Below are 16,555 nucleotides of genomic sequence, written 5' to 3' on the forward strand. Positions count from 1 at the left end.
TCATTAAAAGCTACAGGAAGCGACTAGAGGCTGTTATTTTTGCAAAAGGAGGATCTACTAAATATTAATGTCACTTTTCTGGTGAGGTGCCCATACTTATGCACCTGTCAAATTTTGTTTGAATGCAGATTGCACATTTTCTGTTAGTACAATAAACCTCATTTCAAGGCAGAAACATTACTGTGTCCAACAGTTATTACATATATCAAACTGAAATAGCTGTTGCTAAAAAAAACAATTTTTAGAAAACATTAAGCTTAAGATTAATAGGAATGCCCAAACTTTTTCATATAACTGTACATACACACATACATACACGCATATACATTCGTGTACTCGTATGTAAACAGATTCATCCATGTACTCATACATATTTTTAAGTACATAAATATACACACACACACTCATATACACATAGGTATACAGATAACTATATATACACATACAGATATGCATACACATAAATGGCCATTTACATCTCTATATATATATTCATATAAATATATGGACATCCATACATCTGTACATGAACAATGCACACACCAGTGTTCCCGTCTGACCGGAGACGCAGTAGCGATGTTAAACCAAGGCCGCCCAATCAGAACGCAGTAGCGTCCACCAATCGGAGATGAGGGGGCTCGGAAAAGTGATTTTATGTACGCCTTTGTGACACAGTACAGTCCCTATCAAGGTGTGGATCGTTGAAGTAGCTGCTGTGTGAAAGCGTCGTTAGTTAGATCGCTGGGGCGGCCGAAATCGTTGGGAAGTTCTGCATGTTTGACAGCTCCCCAGCGATCACGAAACGACTCCCCAGCGATCCCAAAACCGTGACGTAATAACGATCTCGCTAGCGATCTCGTTATGTGGGAAGGGGCCTTAACAGACTGGACATTGTGTCTCCCTCTCACACACCCCCTCCTCATCTCGCCCCCTATCTGTCGGTGTCCCCCAAGGTTCAGTCCTAGGACCCCTGCTCTACTCCATCTACACCATCAGCCTGGGACAGCTCATAGAGTCTCACAGCTTCCAGTATCACCTCTATGCTGATAATACACAGATCTACCTCTGTGGCCCTGATATCTCCTCCATACTAACCAGAATCCCACAATGTCTGTCCACTATTTCATCTTTCTTCTCTGCTAGATTTCTAAAACTTAACATGGACAAAACAGATTTCATCATCTTTCCCCCATCTCACTCAACCCCCCATCAGACTTATCCATCAAAGTCAATGGCTATCCACTCTCCCCAGTCCCACAAGCACGCTGCCTCGGGGTAACCCTGGACTCTAATCTCTCCTTCAAATCACATATACAAACCCTTTCCACTTCCTGCTGACTCCAACTCAAAAATATCTCCCAGATCAGCACATTCCTCAACCAAGAATCTGCAAAAACCCTAGTGCACGCCCTCATCATCTCCTGCCGCGACTACTGCAACCTCCTGATTTGTGGGCTCCCTTCTAACACTCTCGCACCCCTCCATTCTATCCTAAACTCTGCTGCCAGACTAATCCACCTATGCCCCTGTTATTCCCTGGCCTCTCCCCTCTGTCAATCCCTTCACTGGCTCCCCATTGCCCAGAGACTCCAGTTCAAAACCCTAACCATGGCATACAAAGCCATCCACAAACTGTCTCCTCCATACATCTGTGACCTAGTCTCCAGGTACATACCTACATGCAACCTCCGATCTTCACAAGATTTCCTTCTCTACTCCCCTCAATCGCATACAAGATTTTTCCTGTGTATCCCCCCCTACTCTGGAACTCTCAACCCCAACACATCAGACTCTCGCCTACCGTGGAAACCATCAAAAAGAACCTAAACACTCACTTCTTCTGACAAGTCTACAACCTGCAGTGACCCTCGCTCCACGACCAGCTATACCCTCACCCATCTCTTGTAGATTGTGAGCCCTCTTGGGCGAGGTCCTCCCTCCTCTTGTACCAGTCGCTGACTGGTATTATTCAATATTATTGCACTTGTTTTTTATTATGTATCACCCTTTTCACATGTAAAGCGCCATGGAATAAATAGCACAATAACAAGCCCGCTAAATTAATAAAGGATCATTTCAAGACAACCAGGATTATTTTGCATGTTTACGTTAACAAAAGAAAATGGAGTTTCCAAATGATAAATCTAATTTCTTAATGAGATGAAAAGTGCAGAGATAACAAGTTAAATGGAATTAAAGGGGTTGTATGATTTTATATAAAGGGCAATGTATCAACACCATTTTGAAAATCATGTTTTTTCTAAAATTGTAATTGTTTGGATCGTTTTATGACTCTAAATCTGTGCTTTATAGGTATTATACCATTTTGAAGATCCTTGGCACCTAAAATTTCTTCATTCTACCCTAAGGCACACTAATCCAGACCTTACTACAGCTGGATACAGCCTAGGTAGCAGACATCTCTCGCCTGTCCTAAATTTGCTACATCTGCTCAGAGCCCCGAAGAGCTCCGCCAACAGGAAAATTGACAATAAAACTGATTACACAATTTCCTATGTAAAGTTACATGGTCGGTGACATCACTTACAGCCAGACAGAGGAACATTACATGCAGCGTTTCATGTTCATCATGTCAGAACCACTGCTCAAAGTGTACAACTTTGTGATCAGTAAAGTTCAGGTATAAAACTGTCTGGACACGGCTGATATCTGTGAACTGAACCTTGATGGCCACAGCTTTATAAAAGTTATGTATACTGTACCTAAGTAAGCCAGAATACTGCTGTTAAAATAAATATGATGGTTATGTTGGTGCGTTGCCAAAGACGTTAGTGAGGATACGGTAATTAAAATAAGTACCTTTTATTAAGGATCAAAATCACAAAGTGGTTTTCGGCTATATACCGGAGCCTTCATCAAGTCACAACACCTGATGAAGGCTCCGGTCAGGAGCCGAAAACCACTTTGTGATTTTGATCCATAAAGAATACTTTTAACCAAGCAGAAAAGGTAGAAAATCGTTTTGTAATTTACATTTGTCAAAAATGATGATTTATTCAATAAGTACCAAGCTTTTATCTTCTGAAGTATGCTCCCTAGCGCCCCCTGGCGTTATTACATTGTGTCCTTGTAGCGGGCTATCGGCTGGTCGAGTTTGCGCAGTTCCTGTCATCATAAGAGGCCCCCTCGACTCCCCACCCCCAGTTTGCACACATAATCTCCCTCATACAAGTCTGACAGAGCAGGGAGCAGATTCCTGAAAGCACAGAAGCCTGTGAGTGAGTCTTTCCAACCCCCTTCTGGGGAAGATCGTTCTGCTTCACAGAGCTGTGTGTGAAGGGAGCATCTCTCTGCAATCGAGCTCACAGCTCTGTGAGGCCGGACGATCTCACCCAGATGGAGGGGTGAGGGGCTGGTAGACTCACTAAGACCATAGCAATCTGCGCCCTGCGCTGTCAGACTTGTGAGGAGAATACATTGTACACAGTAGGGGTGGGGAGTCGAACCTCTTATGATGACCGGAACTGCGTAAACTCGACCAGCTGATTGGCCACTGGGAGGACGGAATGGAATAACGCCAGGGGGCGCTAGGGAGCATACTTCAGAAGATAAAAGCTTGATATTTATTGAACGGAGCATACATTTTTAATAAATGTAAATTACAAAACTATTTATTTTCACTTTTTCTGCTTGGCTAAAAGTATTCTTTATGGTGACACAACCCTTTTAATAATAGGTACTTAATTTAATTACTGCATCCTCACTAACATCTTTGTCAGCGCACCAACATAACCTTTATATATAATTTTAATCTTTCTCGGTTCCTTGGTGTACCATGGACCCTGTCTGGTGGTGCTGCGCCTCACTGTCTACACACCAAGTGCTACAACCCCGGCACCACTGGAAGCAACAAGCCATTTTATAGCGCCACCACCCCCATCTAATTTACACTGTGGTAGGATGGCGTCATAATGCTGGTATATGTAGCAGGTATAGCTCGGAAAATCGGACCATAGGGAGTCAGGGTGGCAGCACACACACACTCATATGTGGATATGAGGCTTTGAGGTGTATTCACACAACATTAATTGTGGCAATAAACTGCAGAATGCACTGTGCATAGGCAGAATACAACTCTGGCACCACACTCAGCTGTAAGAAACAATGTTTGTAGACACAGAACAGTCCAATTTCCATACAGAGGTTTAAACCTGCATAGATCCAATATTTCTTCCAGCTGGGAGCGCGTTTGCCACAGTTTTATCCAGGAAAAGCTCTATGAGCTGTAGTGTAACCAGTCAAAGCAAATAGCAACAGAAAAGAGTCACTAACACTATTCCTGAGGAGGGGCATGAATACGAACCTTGTTCCCTAGCTTGAACACTTCTTCAAGGTTGTTACAATTAGTATTTATCATGATAGAATCAGTGTCACCGTAGATCACTTCCAGATTCATCTAAAAAAGGAAGAAAGAAAACGTCATTTTTACGAATTAAGGCAGAATGTAATGTTCCTGAAGTTACAAAATACCCTGAGAAATCATTTTACCAATGAGCACATAACTATAAAACAATTCAGGATATTTTAAAGCACTGAAAAAATATACATTCTTTCTGTGCAAGAATTAACACACTAGTACCAAATCACATAAAAAGTGCTTATTTTATGCTCAGAATAGTATATGATGCTGAAACTATTTAGCCGAAGATGAAGGGAGCCAGAAAAACAATCATAATAAACACAACACTGCAGCTCATACAATATAGCGGAACTGCAAGTAAACTCTAATTAACACTGTTGCTAATTTGCTGGAAAGACTCGCATACAGGCTTCAAGCCGCGCTCCATCATATCTGTGTTAGAGGAAGAATGAAGCTATAATCCATTAGGAAGGATTACATTGGTAAATAGGCATCCGAAGAGAACGGCTTTCTGGTTTGTTTGGGTTACAGTTTTGTAGAGCACAACAACTTCCCCAGGTGCGGCCTTTTTTGTTTGGTATGTTTGTTTTTCTTAGCAGATTAAAAAGGAAAAAGGAAACAAATCGACACATAAATGCTGAACGTACTCACCTTCTGCACCATCTCCTTAGTATGCAGCAGAATCTGGAGGCAGAAAACATGATATCATTATTAGATTACCCATATGACCATGTAAATGGTCACATGTATATAGAGGAGCCTACTTGTTAATGACTTAAAAACATCTAGGAAAACCATTCCCTGCTGCGAGGAAAGAAAGGGACGCTATACATCAAGTGCAGCCGCACTCACTTTCCAATGCAGTTTTGGAGCCATAGATTATTCACTGCGTGTAGCACAATCAGGCTGAGGAGAGGATGTCTGCGGAGAGCTCTGCTGGAACTGGGGAGAGTTAGTGACGGAAAACATCTGTCTTCATGAGACTGATAATTCACACACATGCAAGAATTAGCTTCTCTGGTGTGTTTTTTTTCTTCAGAAAAATAGCACTCTAATGCTATGTTCACACGTAGCATTTTTGCTGACGGCAAAACCTGCTCTTTTGACAGTAAAGAAGATGCTTACAAAAAGCAGGTTTTGCTGCGTTTCTCAGGATCCCAAAGTTCAGCTGGACTTCTACCACAGAAACATGAACAATGCCAGACATATGTGAAACCAGAAAACCATTTTTGGAAAAAAGGGGCAATTTTATCAAATTATTAGTGGGAAAAGATTATGTTTGAAAAAATAGTGACTATTCTGAACAAAAAATTTAATGAAAAAATACACGATTACAAATGTAACAGTGGGGGGAAGGTGAAATGGTCAGGAATAGTTTACCTAAGACATTGGCAGAACAATGAGTTTGTAGGGCACTGTTTACTTTCACATATTGGTGGACCCTTGAGATGATCAGGTATTGTTTAATTTCACACCTTGGTCAGCCAGTGTTTACTTTACACATATCACTAATTTAATTAAACTGTATTAATCCTAACTGCCATTCTCAGGTGAGGAGACCGAGACATTATGGTTTAAAAGTGGCAAAATCACGAAAATAAATGGGTTTCACATCCTGATGTAGCTGCTTTAATTCACTAAAAATGCAGCAAAAACTGAGAGCAACGTTTTTGCTGCTTTTTTTGCACTTACTCATTGCTTTCTATGGGTGAAAACACGCTGCAAAAACTCTGAAAGAAGCGACATGCTGCAGTTTTAAAAAAACGCAGCAGTTTTCCAATTCAGTCAGGAAAAAAAAAAAAAAAAATCTCATAGCTTTTGCTGGTACAGCAAAACGCAGCTTTTAATTTGAATAAAAAAACGTAGCAAGAACACAACATGTGAACATTAGTAAGGTTTCTCATAAGCATGCTACATTAGGAAAACTCCATAGCGTATCATATATGGAAAGGACAGCTTATAGCGGATTTGACAGATTAATATTCTGTCTTTACACAATGTCTGCAGCCAGGTTGCCAAAACTTTATTTAAAAAAATAATATTAAAGAAAAAAGTTGTGCTATTTAGCTATTAAATGCATTGAGAGAATACAGCAAACACTGCTCTCAGCCCGCCTGTCCTTGCCCTTCAAGGTGGTGACTGACAGGCACATAAAAGCAGCAGCCTGGGGGAAGGAACATACCCTTCATGATTATATCAAACTAAACTGTGTGCAGAGTATTTTTTTTTATGTCACAAGCAACTTTATTTTTTTGTGCTGCTTTAGCAACAAGGAGTACCAACATTTTAGCTGTAATTGGGGTATGTGCCCACGATGCAGAAATGAAGCAGAAAATTTCTGCAGCGTTTCTGCATGTTCCTGGCAGTCAAAAACACTTGCAGATTTTGCATGCGTTTTTGACGCTTTTTTTGCAGCGTTTTTATGTGGGGATTTGATTTGCGTTTTTCAAGTGCATTGGGACCTCAAATCCGCGTGCAGAAACGCACAAATAATGGACAAGCTGCGGATCTTTCTGCTGCGGAGAATCCGCTGCGGAAAATTCCGCAGCGTGGGCACAGAACATGCAGATTTTCATTGGGGATCATGGGACATGGATTACCAAGCGTTTTACAAGCGCTTACGCTGCGGAAAATCCGCATCAAAAATGCTTGAAAAACGCATAGTGGGCACACAGCCTTAAAGAAGATCTATCAGTTATGGGAAAAAGTGACAGTGGAAGAAATTATAACTTTTCTCAGATACATGTTATTAGTAAATCAGATGATTTCCCTCAGTATGAGGCTACATTCACACAATCGTATTTCCGGTCTGAGTGCTGTCCCGTGAAAAAAAAACTGACAGAACTCGGACCAATATTATTTAACAGGGTTGTTTAGATTAACATTTTTCTTTTTTCACGCACCGAATGGCCGCATTAAAAAAAAAAATCACAGCATGCACTTGTTTACGCTGTATTTCAGATGAGATTCCCCTATTCAAGTCTATCGGACATAAAAAGCATAAATAAATAATGAATAAAAATGAAAAATTGGACACAATACAGCATACATATAGCTTTCGATAATTAAAGATACATAGCAGCTCTTTAACACAGGAAACTGTATTTGGTCTTGTAAATTTGCTGATAATATATTATAAAACAGATGACACAGGGATGAGAATACAGATTAAATAGAGACTGTTTTTTATGGCTGAAAATTGATTTTTTTTTAATTTTTTTTTTTTATACGCTTGTGTGAACTTAGCCTCCGCAATGCAGGTTTTACACTCATTTTGGCAGAACAGAGGCAACTGTGAGGGGGAGAGACGATCATCCCAAACATCTGAATGGCAAAGTAGAGCCTTGTGCTCAGATCTGGCAGAATTTACCACTTGCACCTGTTTTTATTGACTAGCAGGATCAAGGAATATAATGAGAGAAATAGATTTACCCATTTTTCTCAAATTCACCAAAAGAAAAATCAAACCGAGAATCAATTCACCAATATATTCCAACGGCAGTGAATTAGCAAAAAGCAAATCAGGCAGAAATGTACCTCACACCCCGCCAGGAGTCTGAGCTATATAACAATATTCCTTGTGAAGTATATCAGCCATGTAATAACATATCCCGTTGCATTAGGCAGTCCAATGACTGAATGAGTCGTCATACAGCGGCTGCTAAATGGTTAATCTGCAACAAGAGGACATAGCTGCCTATAAAGGGTGAAAATGCAATATCTCACATATTGTACACAGACAACCAGCCACTGGAAACTGCAACAGCTTTTACCTCAATTGCAGATTCTATCATTCTCTTGCTTTATTCTACACAGAAATCCATCTTACATTACTTCTTTTTAATAACATTCAGCATGAAGTAAGAGAGCAGCACACATCTCCCCTGTGTTTTCATGCTGCACACTCCCAGTCCTCTCCACACACTGGTATCCTCCAGCTCAAAATTAGGAAGTCTCACACACAAATAATGAGACAGCAGAGAGCCCTGAATTCAGCCTCTCTTTATTAAATGGTCAGTTATTACTAAATTCCACAGGATTCTTTTTTATTTGCCTAATTTTATATAGTTGAGAAAGGTTTTACATTTTGTTCTCCTCTTACTTCTTGAAATTTTCTAGAAGGTGATAGGTCCTCTTTAAGTTGACAGATCCAATTTAAAACAATGCAAAAGAAAAGTTTAAAAAAATAAATAAATACTAGGTGCTGGACCAATGGGAAGACAGCATAAGGGGTGCATAAACATGTAGGTTGTTCAAGCTAAAACTTTCATGGAGAACACAGGGATGTGGGCGACTGATATAAAGCGCAACGTGTTCCTATTCAGAGGACGGGAAAACACAACTGTAAATGATGGCGCAGCTGCCACTAAAGAACTCAAACAAAGGAAATGCAGATAATTGTCTAATAAGAATTTCATAAAACATTTAGCCAGAAACAAACATTTTCTTCCCATTTGTTCCCATTCAAAGCTCTTGTAGTCTTCTTGCCACAAGTGCCTTCTATAAAATATATACGTCACCCTTATTAGTAGGTAGGCTTGCAGTTTTTTCCTGTGCCTAATTTGAAGTATTGTTACTTGCTGGATGTTGCGCAGATTGATTTATTCAAGAGAACCATATGGGACTGATTGCAAAACAAATCATCACATTCAGAACTATTTATGCTCTAACAAACACCAACATTGTGCCATTTGCTCTATTGTTTGACAGTGCGATGCCAGTTGCACAATTGAAAGAGACTGCATTCTATACAGCAAATGCAAAGCAGTTTGCAGCAACGCAAAGAGGTATGGTATGGGCAACCTCCTGCAATATCAGAGGGGGTACAAATAGACATTTCAGATATGCTTGATCAACTGTAAAGAATGGCTACGAAGACCCCACTAACCATCATGAAAATTAGTGGAACCACAACCGAATCACGACGGGTGTAATTAAATTAATAGGGCTCATCAGGATTCCTCAATATCGGTTTACTAATCGATCTGACACACTTGTCAAGAATCCTTTATAACCAAACTCCCAGTGTGAACAAACTGTTCCTAAAAAAAAAAAAAATTGCAATGCTAAACAGATTAGAAGGTAAAAAGGGGCGATTGTTTCTTTGAAATGCGCTGTCAGCATCCCTGACATGTCAGTTTTAGTAAATACTTTTATTTCCCATGAAATCATTCTAGAGTATTTTTTCTTAGAGCCCAATGCTGCAGCATTCCTGTATTATTGGAAATGACAGTCAAAATAGTTATGTTTTATTTCCTCGAAGATGCATAGAGTTAAAAGGCAAAATTCCTCTCACGCATTCAGGCTGTGTACCAGTATCATGGTTCCACTGTTGGGACTATTGCAGAAGTCTGTGAAACACAAATCAAGTACGCATTGCAACATCCGGCCCAACCGCTAGGTCTCCTGACCTTAACTAATATGTACTATGAGGCAGTTCAGCTTAGGTCAGGAGACCCCTAACCCCACCCCCGCAGCCTGGCCTGGTGTTGCAATGCCAGCATAGTCTGTGTTTCATGGCTGTGTGCAAAATGGCTTAATCCGGTCAGGAATTCAGGAATAATTGACCTCTGGGTGTGGTCAGCAGAGCTGTGGGGTCTGAGCCGTGGAGTCGGACTCCATTTTGGTGGAGTCTGAGTTGGTATAAAATGGACAGACTCCTAAAATATATAATACATTGGGTTCAGTAGTTCAATGCAGGATGTGCTGCAAATCTTTTCATAAGAATTTGGGAAAGTTATGAAATGTCCTATAACTGTCTGTTCTGTTCCTGATCTAAAGATCTCGGCTTTTAGTTGAGATGAATCTGCTGCACTTTATGTACACGCTCAGTAGTGAGGCAGCGCTGTGAAGTCTGAGTCGGAAGTCAGGGAAATTGAGGAGTTGGTGTCAGTGATTTGGCTTACCGACTCCACAGCCTAGGTGGTCAGTTAGGACCTGTGTCCCTAACCAGTTCAGCGCTGTCCAAGCAGTGCCAACAGAACCAAACTGTGTAAAGACACAACACAAGGGTTTAGAAGGAGAAATGGTCATACTCAAATTTACACATACATTTCCTGGAGGAATAACAGAGGAGCAGCACATTGCAGATTTTAAGAAGAGATGCCCCAGAATTGCCATTTCCTGGGGAGTACAAGTATTTACTGAAACCGACATGTCTGGAGAACGATCAGATCCTCTTTATAGCGGACTTGTCAACGCTACTCGCATGTCTGCCTTCTTAAATACTTGTAATCCCCATTAACTAATAATACTTAGAAATATGCATTGTGCCGCTCTACTGTAATGGAAATGTATAAACAAACTGACAACTGGGTGTTATGCCCCATAAACAGATTTACGGCAGTCATGAAAGCACTGACAGAGCTGCGGGCTATCCCTGAATGCAATAATACGGATTACATTTGTTTCTGTTAATTTATTAAACATATGGCTTTGGAAATCAAGCAAGGCCACTAAACCTATAGTAAACCATTGTGTAGTTATACTTGCTACACAATGCTAAGGTTCTTCATTTTAGTTTTCAACATGTAGGTCAGAAAGCAGCAGAAAACAATCAGCAAAGATGGTTTAAAAGTAAATCCCCCTCATTAATTAGAGCTATTTAAGCAAGTACCACACACTTGGCCGGCCATAGGTGGGCTTTAAATGGGCCAGCAGTTGCTATTACAGCAATTCATTTAGCACCAGTGACAGCTTAGGGCCGGCAAATGACAGACACACATCTAATTCCATCCAATGTGACAGGGGATCACTCGGAAGTGGCGACAGCTAGCTGCTGAGGGGGTTATAAACGGCTTGCTAGCTTCATTAATAAGTCAACTTTGCAGTTATCTCATTTCACAGTAACACCTGCATATTCATCTTTCCACCGTCAATTGGATGATGGAATTTCGCCCCCTCCTCCTACTTCAAATATATTTAAAAAACGTGCCAACTTAAAGTAAAAAAAAAAAAATAAAAAAAAATAAAAATATAAAAATAAACTTTATGCTTAATTTTTTTTTCCTCCTTAACAAAGTACAGCTGTTGAGAATAATTGTTCAAGATCTTACCCTGTAATGTCAACTGCAGCAGAACAAAGAGTATTTAATTAGCAAATCTATTCAGTAATTCAACACCTATTATATCAAATGCCTTCGTGATTTTATTCAGGATAATTGGCTAAGAGGGTTATTACTGACATTCAGATGGAATTTAAAATTCTTCCACGAGTCGAGTCATAATAGCAGTAATGATCTCCCCAATCAGGAGATTGTGTGTCACACAAGGCTCTCCGGCATAGCAGCAGAGCCCATTTCCTGACTTCTTAATTCCCGGCCTCAGCTCAGTGAGGGCTCTTCATGCCGATATTTCATTCTGTGATGCAGCTTTAATGGGACTCTATTAAAACACGCAGAACAAAAAAGGCGACAATTTTATTCCTTTTTTTTTCTCCCCCATGCCTGCGTGTTAAAGAGTGACAGCGCTACCGTCATATCAATCAGCGAAGAGTTTCTGATAGCTACAATAAAGGTCTATGCGGAGAGGGAGCAAGGGATGTCTGTAATTAAAAACAGCAGGACATCAGAATACTTTTGCACCCTTTGCCTAAATTAATACATAGGATTTGCCAAAGGTTTTTTTTTTTTTCTGAAAAACAGAAAGCTTCAGTATTGGATTAAGATCATGTACCATACAGAACCATGAAAAACTGGAAGTCCTGTTTAACAAGTAGTGTCAGGACATTATATATATATATATATATATATATATATATATATATATATATATATATATATATATATATATATATATATATATATATATATATATATATATATATATATATATATACGGCAGCTGACCAACTCCACAACAAATATACATAAACAAAATATATATTATATTATATACAGTGGGGAAAATAAGTATTTGATACACTGCAGATTTTGCAAGTTTTCCCACCTACAAAGAATGGAGAGGACTGTAATTTTTATCGTAGGTACACTTCACCTGTGAGAGACAAAATCTAAAAAGAAAAAACAAAAAAAACACATTGTATGATTTATAAATAATTAAATTGCATTTTATTGCATGAAATAAGTATTTGAACACCTACCAACCAACAAGAATTCTGGCTCTTACAGACCGGTTAGTTTTTCTGTAAGAAGCCCTCCTACTCTGCACTCATTACCTGTATTAATTGCACCTGTTTGAACTCATTACCTTTATAAAAGACACCTGTCCACACACTCAATCACACTCCAACCTTTCCATCATGGCCAAGATCAAAGAGCGGTCTAAGGACACAAGGAACAAAATTGTATACCTGCACAAGGCTGGGATGGGCTACAGGACAATAGGCAATCAGCTTGGTGAGAAAGCAACAACTGTTGGCACAATTATTAGAAAATGGAAGAAACAAGATGACTGTCAATATTCGCATATCTGGGGCTCCATGCAAGCTCTCACCTCGTGGGGTAAGGAGGATTCTGAGAAAGGTCAGAAATCAGCCCAGAACTACACAGGAGGATCTGGTCAATGACCTGAAGAGAGCTGGAACCACAGTCTCAAACATTTCCGTTAGTAACACACTACGCCATCATGGATTAAAATCCTGCAAGGCACGCAAGGTCCCCCCTGCTCACGAAAGCAAATGTCCAGGCCCATTTGAAGTTCGCCAATGACCATCTGGATGATCCAGAGGAGGTAAGGGAGAAGGTCATGTGATCAGATGAGAACAAAATAGAACTTTTTGGCATCAACTCCACTCGCCATGTTTGGAGGAAGAAAAAGGATGAATACAACCCCAAGAACACCGTCCCAACTATGAAGCATAGTGGGGAAAACACCATACTTTGGGAGTGCTTTTCTGCAAAAGGGACAGGATGACTGTACCGTATTGAAGGGAAGATGGATGAGGTCATGTATTGTGGGACTTTGGCCAACAACCTCCATCCATCAGTAAGAGCACTGAAGATGGGTCATAGCTGGGTCTTTCAGCATGACAATGACTCGAACAGGGCAACTAAGGAGTGGCTCCATAGGAAGCATTTCAAAGTCCTGGAGTGGCCTAGCCAGTCTCCAGACCTGAATCCAACAGAAAATCTTTGGAGGGAGCTGAAACTCAATGTTGCCCAGCGACCGCCCCGTAACCTGAAAGATCAGGAGAAGATCTATATAGAGGAGTGGGCCAAAATCCCTGCTGCATTGTGTGCAAACTTGGTCAAGAACTACAGGAAACGTCTGACCTCTGTAATTGCAAACATAGGTTTCTGTATCAAATATTAAGTTCTGTTTTTCTATTGTATCAAATACTTTTTTCATGCAATGAAATTCAAATTATGTAAAAATCATACAATGTGATTTTCTAGATTTTTTTTTTTTTTTTTAAGATTCGGTCTCTCACAGGTGAAGTGTACCTACAATAAAAATTACAGACCTCTCCATTCTTTGTATGTAGGAAAACTTGCAAAATCGGCAGTGTATCAAATACTTAATTTTCTCCACTGGGTATTTAGACTATTCCAAAAGCAAACCACATAGGTAACAGTGAGGCCTTTTATGAAATTACACATGAACCTCTATTGTCATCTGTACAATTATATATGTGCTAATATATTCGGTAGCACTATACACACACATTAGAGTGACTTACTTAAAAGAGAACCTCCTTTCACCAGGTCAAGAGTATCCAATTGTTGCTCTTATTCTATTCCCGCTGGTCCTGACTAGTCTGCCTTTCAATTTTTTTTTTTTTTTTTTAAAACCCCTAATATGGTTCCAGAGATCTGGGCCTTTTCACTTTATGCCAATTGTCATGGTCTCTACTAAGGGTGTGTGGCTTAGGGCAATAACGCTAAGCAGCCTGAAGAAACGCCCCCAGACAATCCTGTGAGCCACACCACCTTGGTAAAGACTATAAAAATAAGCACTAAAAAGGCTCACATTTATGGGACTATAAGGCTGTGTGCCCACGATGCGTTTTTTTAAGCGTTTCCGCAGCGGCAAAAAAGCTGCAGAAACGCTTAAAAACACATGGTAGAAGGTCTGCCATGTTCCCCAATGATAATCCGCATATGCTGTGCACATGCTGCGGAAATTTCCGCTGCGGATTATCATTGCATAAAAAAACCACAGCACTACCAATTATTTTGCGGAAGTGCTGCACTTTCGCCGCCATTGACTTGCATTAGAACGTGCCAATTCCGCAGGACTGCATCTGTACTTGCGTAATTGGCGCGTTCTAATGTGCAGATGGTACCCGGGTGTGGAGGAGAGGAGAGTCTCATCCACACCCAGGTACCATTAAAAAATCTGTAAAAAAAAAGAATAAAATAAATGTATACTTACCTTCTGGCGGCCCGCGCTGCGCTCCTCCTTGCATCCCTGCACTTCGCGGTGGATTGAAGGACCTGCGCTGACGTCAGAGTCATGTGATGCCGACGTCGGCAGGTCCTTCAATCCACCGCTGTTGGCAAGGGAGAACGGAGTGAGCAGGACACAGGGGTCCATGGGAGGGCAAGTAAACATTTATTTTTTTATTTTTAACCACTCTAGGGTCACACTATATAAATCCATGTCATTTGCATGGATTTATATACACTGTGTTCCAAATTATTATGCAAATAATAGTTTCTCAGATTTTCCCAAATTACCTATATGAATTGCAGTCATTGTAATTTTCCAGTCAAATAACTATTAGAGTACAATTGAAAGGTTTTTGTACAAACTGCCTATGATAACAGTATATTTTTAAAAAAATAAAACACTTAAACTGCATTTGCACATAGGACCCCTTGTTCGAAAGGAGCTTCTGAACTCTCTCGTCCATTGAATTTGTCAGGTTTTGGATGGTTTCTGCTTTTATTGTTTTAATAGTTTATTCACCTAGAATAAAGTTTTGAGTTGAAAACGGTTTGATTTCAGTTTGTAATAACCTGCTAATGCTTATAATTTCCAAAATGACCATTTTTTTGTTCTTTATTAAAATGAAAAGGTTGAAAACTCTGCTGTGCATAATAATTTGGAACATGCATTTTGAGTGCAGTTTGAGTGTTTTATTTTGTTAAAAATATACTGTTAGGCAGTTTGTACAAAAACCTTTCAATTGTACTCTAATAGTTATTTGACTGGAAAATTACAATGACTGCAATTCATATAGGTAATTTGGGAAAATCTGAGAAAATATTATTTGCATAATAATTTGGAACACAGTGTAGTGTGACCTAGTTGTCACAAGCACTTTCCAAGTGATGCTAATCGCTTGGAAAGAGCTTGTCAATCCGCATGCGGAAATGCCAGTGAATAACACTTTATTTCCGCATGTCCCTGGCAGGAAAATGCATGTACAATCCACATGTACAATCCGCATGCGTTTTTTTTCTGCCAGGGAGATGCAGAAACGCTCAGGAAAAAATCCAGAGCATTTCTGCATCGTGGGCACATAGCCTAAGAGGGATTTAAACAACAAAAAAAACAAAAACACTAAATGGCAGGAACAGCAGGAATAAAATGAGAGCAAAAACTGGTCCCTTTTTACAAGTCCCCTTTAAAAGAGAATCTGCAAGAAAAATCGCCACTGACCCGAACCGTATAAATAGGCATCCAGTTCTTTGAAATGTGAATCCAACAACCCTGTTAAATCTAACGTCTGTTGCTGTATTCCTTAGCAATAGGCACTCTCATTCATATACAAATTAAGTGTTAAGTGCTCTGGGTGTGCTGAAGCACATAAATAGCCATTGCCTCCCAAGGTTGTTTCCCAACCCCGCACCATCCTATTTACTGTAGCTTGACTGATTTGACAGTGTGACATCAGATGCCAGGAAGGAGATCACACTGCACAATCAAGCTAAAGAGGCTGGTGCTGGCTGAGGGGATCAGTGATTCTGATACAGTTGAAAACAATGACGGGGAAGGAAGAGTCAGCCGACGGTCCCTCTTCTATCATTCCCTCTCTGAGCCCGACGTCTCAGCACAGCCAATGGGATGACGTCATTACAACGTGCCCGCTGTACTGAGTTGCGCAGAGTATCTGAAGACACAATGAATAGACCAGAGCAGAGGGGGAACAGGCAGAGGTTTTTTTTTTTTTGATGTGAGGCCATTATACTGTATAAAGCATGGGCAGAAGTTTTTTTTACTTTTTTTTTTTTTTTTTAATTTGGGGCCATTACACCATATGATGCA

The 16,555-nt window shown here is 40.1% G+C and overlaps 1 protein-coding gene across 1 annotated transcript in view; it reads right to left on the reverse strand.

The window, feature by feature from the left end:
* Nucleotides 1–16,555, reverse strand: part of POLA1 (DNA polymerase alpha 1, catalytic subunit) — a 408,365-nt gene that overhangs the window by 249,718 nt on the left and 142,092 nt on the right. Inside the window, exons 26-27 of the mRNA XM_073667407.1 lie at nucleotides 5,033–5,065; nucleotides 4,325–4,417 (exon numbers count right to left, since the gene is read on the reverse strand). Of these exons, the coding sequence (XP_073523508.1) occupies nucleotides 4,325–4,417; nucleotides 5,033–5,065 (126 nt within the window). The remainder of the gene's footprint in view (nucleotides 1–4,324; nucleotides 4,418–5,032; nucleotides 5,066–16,555) is intronic.

This window comes from Phyllobates terribilis, unplaced genomic scaffold (assembly GCF_046119375.1).
Source record: "Phyllobates terribilis strain yellow unplaced genomic scaffold, ASM4611937v1 Scaffold_2__4_contigs__length_985480577, whole genome shotgun sequence".
NCBI lineage: Eukaryota > Metazoa > Chordata > Amphibia > Anura > Dendrobatidae > Phyllobates > Phyllobates terribilis.